General features: G+C 46.9%; 1 protein-coding gene across 1 annotated transcript in view; it reads left to right on the top strand.

The window, feature by feature from the left end:
* Window positions 1-5,345, top strand: part of bms1 (BMS1 ribosome biogenesis factor) — a 17,666-nt gene extending 12,321 nt beyond the window's left edge. The window contains exons 18-23 of the mRNA XM_079261503.1: window positions 522-580; window positions 776-898; window positions 1,445-1,592; window positions 3,203-3,378; window positions 3,483-3,644; window positions 4,350-5,345. Coding sequence (XP_079117629.1) covers window positions 522-580; window positions 776-898; window positions 1,445-1,592; window positions 3,203-3,378; window positions 3,483-3,644; window positions 4,350-4,577 — 896 coding nt within the window. The 3' untranslated portion in view covers window positions 4,578-5,345. The remainder of the gene's footprint in view (window positions 1-521; window positions 581-775; window positions 899-1,444; window positions 1,593-3,202; window positions 3,379-3,482; window positions 3,645-4,349) is intronic.
* Window positions 5,346-6,000: the final 655 nt, after the last annotated feature.

The raw sequence follows: 6,000 nt of genomic DNA, 5'->3' as shown, positions 1-6,000 counted from the left end.
TATATATATATGTATATATATATATATACATATACATGTATATGTATGTTGATATCCAGTTTCTGGTTGAAGTCCAGATGATATCCAGTCTCTGAGCTTCCCTCCTTCACTGACCACTTGTCCAGCATGAAACAGTGGTGAAACGTTAAATCCAGCTCGGATCTGAAGCGACAGAAGCGCTGATCGCTGCACCTGACAGGAAGATTGTGATAACATCTACTGGAGCTTCAGCCGATCTATCCAGCCAATCCCAGGATCTCAGGGGCTGTTTCTGACTCGGCGTGTCCCTGGAACATCACTCTGAACATCTGCTCAGAATGACCACAGGAAAAAGAAGCTCTGATTACGCCTCTTCGTTGCTGCGTTTTGAGAAGCTGCTGCGATGTCACATGATTTATTTCCACCAGAGTTGCAGTCATTTTGCACTATGATCTTACTGGGCAGCATGTTTGTTGTCCAGTAACTGACCAGGAAAACATCCTTTCCTGTGAGTTGTTAACAGGTTTATTGTGTCGCCACAGGTCCCATCACCCCGCAGGGAACCGGCTTCCTGGCTGTGCAGTCGGTCGCAGGAACCAAAGTAAGTTCATGATGCTGATGGAAGATTAAAAAAACAGCTGAAACTGTAACAAGATGTTTAGAATATCCAACATGTTTCTTCATGTTTCAACATAGATGAAAACAATTCCGGGTGAAGTCGAAGTTGTTTCCTTTCTATAGTCTGCCTTCCGTTTTCCACGGTTTTCCTCAGCATTCCCGTTGTCTCCGTCTGCAGGCCAGCTTTCGCATCGCAGCCACCGGGGTGGTCCTGGATCTGGATAAATCCATCACTGTGGTGAAGAAGTTGAAGCTGATTGGATACCCCTACAAGATCTTCAAGAACACCTCCTTTATCAAGGTAGGAGCAGGAACTCTGTTGTCGTCCTTTAGCCTTCAGATGGATCAGAAACATCGCACAATGCTCCATCTGCTCCAGCTGTTCTAGCTGCACCAGCTGCTCCAGCTGTTCTAGCTGCTCCATCTGCTCCAGCTGTTCTAGCTGCTCCAGCTGTTCTAGCTGTTCTAGCTGCTCCAGCTGTTCTAGCTGTTCTAGCTGCTCCAGCTGTTCTAGCTGCTCCAGCTGTTCTAGCTGTTCTAGCTGCTCCAGCTGTTCTAGCTGCTCCAGCTGTTCTAGCTGTTCTAGCTGCTCCAGCTGCTCCAGCTGTTCTAGCTGCTCCAGCTGTTCTAGCTGTTCTAGCTGCTCCAGCTGTTCTAGCTGCTCCAGCTGTTCTAGCTGTTCTAGCTGCTCCAGCTGTTCTAGCTGCTCCAGCTGTTCTAGCTGCTCCAGGTGTTCCAGCTGCTCCAGCTTTTCTAGCTGCTCCAGGTGTTCCAGCTGCTCCAGCTGTTTCAGGTGCTCCAGGCCGACCGTGCAGCTGCAGTAACCGGCTCTCCGCTCTGTTAACAGGGGATGTTCAACACGGTGCTGGAGGTGGCCAAGTTTGAAGGCGCCTCCATACGAACGGTGTCCGGGGTCAGAGGTCAGATTAAGAAGGCGCTGTCCACCCCACCAGGAGCTTACAGAGCCACGTTCGAGGACCGCCTGCTGATGAGTGGTGAGTTCAGAGACGGCTGGGACAGTTTCCCGCTGTGGGAGAGGTGTTTGTGGCGGAGACTTGAGACGTCTTCTTCTTCGAGAATGATGGATGGAAACAGCAGCATGACAGAGAAGTCAGATATCAGCCGTCTGCTTCCAGGTTGCTCCAAAACAACTCCAGACTGGTGTCGACGTTTCCCCAGGACACATTTCCAGTTTGTACAATGCTGGTTTTCACCGTGCAAAACGGAGCTGTTGGAATATTACTAACAGCTACTGGGAACACCATCTCTGGTGTCCCATCAGCAACAGCAGCATGTCGCTCTGGGATGGTCACGTGACCCTCCAGCTGGTCTACGGAGGTTTTCCAGCGTTTCTATCCGTCCAGGAGGTCTACAATCCAGATGTAGTGTTTATTCAGAGACTCAGAGACAGCTGGATGTTACCTGCAGACCCCCGAGGGCCGCTGCTGGCCACATGGGGCCACAACCACCTTATAAAGCAATTAATGCTTTTTTCCTGCATTCATTTGTTAAAAATGTCTCCAAACTACAGAATATTAAGAAGATTTTCAGGATTTTAACTCTTTAATGTCAGTTTTTGTCATGTTTTATGCGGTTTTAGTGGCCATTAAAATAAGATTTCTATATCTGAGACATTACACAACAGAGCCATTTATTGTTTGAGTTTAGAGTTTCATTTTCAGATATAAGTAAAGATGAAGATTTGACTTTTCACCTATAAAATCAGCCATTTCTCCCAATTTATTAAAATTAACCCTTAAAGCTCCACTAGATCCCTGAACATCATCTCTATCATCATCAGCGTCTCAGGAACAGCAGTGTGTTACTCTGTGATGGTCATGTGACCCTCCAGCTGGTCTACGGAGGTTTTCCAGCGTTTCTATCCGTCCAGGAGGTCTACAATCCAGATGTAGTATTTATTCAGGGACTCTAGATGCTAAATCCACATCTTATCACATCTTCATCACCATCACTACCATGTTGCTAAGAGACCTCTATTTTCACCTGGAAGACACTTCCTGTCAGACTCTCCACCAATCAGAGAGCTTAAACTGACGGTAACGTCCAATCAGAAGCAGTCCAAGATCAGGAAGTGATGAGAAAGTTGTGTGTAGCTGGAATATGGTGCTTAATGCTGCTATATCTACTCATACATTCGTTATTTTTTAAATAATTTTAGCCTCATAATCTGACAGCTGAGGCTGTTTTGAAAACATCATGTCTGCATGTTTACTGGGATTCAAAGGGTTCAGCTTCTACAGGCTGGTTTCTGATGAAAACAAACAGGTGGACTATTCTACAGCCATTCAGCAGATGTTTTTACATATGAGAGTGAGAACAACACAAGCACAAAACAAAGCAGTGAAAGTAACAAGTGTTTAAAAGCGGCGTTCTTGCCCCTTCGCTGGGATGAACTCTGACAAGACAAGTCTGAATGTCAGATGGTTCGGTTTGGTTGGATGGAGTGTCTTGCAGCTGGAAAAGCCTGCAGGATCTTTCTCAGCTTCGTGCACGAGACAGTACCAACAGTAGATGTCAGTAGATGTCAGCCTCAGGTAAAAACAGAGGATTGGACTGAAACATTTCGTCTGGTTGTGTTGTGCAGACATTGTGTTCCTGCGCTCCTGGTATCCAGTGTCTGTTCCTCAGCTCTACAACCCCGTCACCTCCTTGCTGCTGCCTGTCGGCCAGAAGGACAGCTGGACCGGGATGAGGACCCTCGGTCAGCTCAAACACGACCTCAACATCCGTCATAAGCCGAACACCGACTCCCTGTACAAGGTAGACCCTGGAACCAGTTTCTCTCTTCTCTCCCAGTCAGCCCAGCACCAGGAAGTATTAAACCTTCTGCCTGCTGATGTGAAATCCGTACCTTTCATTTCCAGCCGGTGGTCCGAGCCCCGAGACACTTCAACCGGCTCCACATTCCCAAGGAGCTGCAGAAGGCCCTGCCCTTCAGGAGCAAGCCCAAACTGCAGCGACCCAAAGGAAAGACGCCGCGAGACCTGCAGAGGCCCGGCGTGATCCGGGAGCCCCACGAGAGGAAGGTGAGCAGGTCCCGCTTGGTTTCGGGGTTTTGTAGAACATAAACCATCCCATCAGGTGCGGACGGGAAGTCCAGGATTCCTTCTCGGCGGGTTGGGTGGTGGTTCCCAACAGATCCGATGACGGACCGGTGTGTGAAGTCTTCCCCTGACCTCCTGTCTGGTCTGGACTCTGATCCATGTGAGAAGATGGTCCCGACCATCATGCTGGATCAGGTCTGGGACATCCAGGAAGAAACAAACTGACCTGGTGACTGAACCGGAACCAGAACCGGACCAGCTGGAGCAGTCTTGGATCAGATGGGAGCAGCTCTTCTACCGTGATGCTCCATCTCTCCATCAGAGGTTCATCTGGTCTCATCAGACCACACAGTCCAGGGTCAAACATAAGGCTGTGCAGCTGTCCGGTCCCAGTAACTGGACTGGGCTTTACTGGTTTTTCTCCTTCCCAACACATTTCCACCCTCATCCTTCCTGATGTTCACAACATTCAGACGGATCAGGGTGGAACATCTTCCTCCACCGCAGGATGCGTCTTCGTCCTGCTTGTTTGACAACGTTCAGCCGAACTAACTGGTTACCAGCTGAAACTGGTTCATCCTGACCTGGTGACCCAGTTAATCCAGAGCTCAGATTTCCCAGTCAGAAGTGAACTTACAGGAACTGTGTTGTAGTTTCCGTGTTGATGTGTCCTCTCCTGCCTGACAGGTGGCCGCCCTGCTTCACGCCCTCACCGCAGTCCACAGTCACAAGAAGAAGAAGGCCCACACGGCTCAGCACGCACGCCACAAGGACTTCCTGCAGCAGAAGGAGAAGCAGGAGGAGGCCAAGCTGAAGCGGCAGAAGGAGGCCAGGAAGAAGCTGTACCGGGTCATGGGTCAGATGGACCAGAAGAAGCAGAGGTCCAGCCTGAAGGGGACGTCCAGCGATGACTAGTTGGCTTCATCTGGACTCGGGAGTCCTGCAGCGTGCAGACCGCCATGCTTCGTGTTCTGCTGCAGAACCGTGACAGACCACTTTTATGGTGTTTTTCTACAGAACTGACCTGAAAACAGTTGTTGGGGGATACTGTTTGTCTGGAACTTGTTTTAATAAAACACAGCGATGAAAATGTCGGTTCAGCTCGCTGCTGCTGCTTTCATCCTCCAACACGTCTTCATGCCTGAACAAAGAGACTGTTCCACAGAGCAAGTGGCCTCAGCTGCTTTTAACCTTCGTTTCTACAGCAGAGTCTCCGTAGCGACAGCGTAAGCACCTTTTACTCCTGACTGACGTGTCATTTCCAAACGACTGAAGCTTTCTGAGCGACAGTCAGCCTGCTGGAAGCACCAGAGGATGACCGCAGCTCGAGTCGCGTGGCGCTCCTCTCAGAACATGGCTCGCTCCAGGAACCAGACCTGTCAGGACGCCGTTAACGGGACAAACCACCAGCATTTGTGCTGATTCTGTCTGATGAAAAGCATGAAGCTGTGCAGCCTATCGCTCCTCAGAGGAACTGCATGGATTGTTAGCAACTTCTGACCGTTTTACGCTCTGCAGCTCTACTGAGCTGTAACCGAGCTTCTGCTGCTCATTAGAGTTTACTGTGGACCTCTTCTTACCCAGTTGCTCCTGGGAGAGCTTGGTCCCAAACCAGTCAGACTCTTGTTGCTATGTTACCCCATGTAGCATCAGTTCTCAGCCCAGTTCCCCCTAAACCAGGTCTGCCAGTTTACATCTTAGTCCAGGTTCCACATTCAGAACAATCTGGTCTGCAGTGGGTCGGACCAGGAGAACAGCGTGATGACCTGTAAATTAAGTTTTACTACAAAGAAGTACAAGTATATTATCAGGATGGTGATATCTAACGACGTTTTAGAAAATAAAACCTGACATTTTTCAAGAAATTAAGTTTCAACTTTTATTTTCCAGATTTTATTTACATTTGTAGTTATTCTATTTCATAAAAAAAAAAATCAAATCACACACACATTTTATATATTGTATATATAATGAAAAATGAATTTGATATTTTCTTGAAAATGTAAATATTTTTTATATACATTTTAAAATGAAACTACACCGCTCAAGAAATGAAGTTTCAACTCTTTTTTCTTTTTTTCCAGATTTATTTACATATTTGTAGTTGATATTTTTATTTTATATAAAAAATCATCAAATCACACACAAACACACTTTATATATATATATATATATAAAAATTATATTTTCTTGAAAATTTAAATATGGATAATATATTTTAACATGTATATACACTGTTCAAAAACAAAGGGAACACTAAAGCAATACATCGTAGATCTGAATGAATGAAATATTTTTATTAAATACTTTGTTCTTTCCATAGTTGAATGTGCTGACA

Source organism: Telmatherina bonti (assembly GCF_933228915.1).
Source record: "Telmatherina bonti genome assembly, chromosome: 21".
Lineage (NCBI taxonomy): Eukaryota > Metazoa > Chordata > Actinopteri > Atheriniformes > Telmatherinidae > Telmatherina > Telmatherina bonti.
The sequence above is the reverse complement of the archived record's forward strand: the minus strand, read 5'-3'. Positions and strand labels throughout refer to the sequence as shown.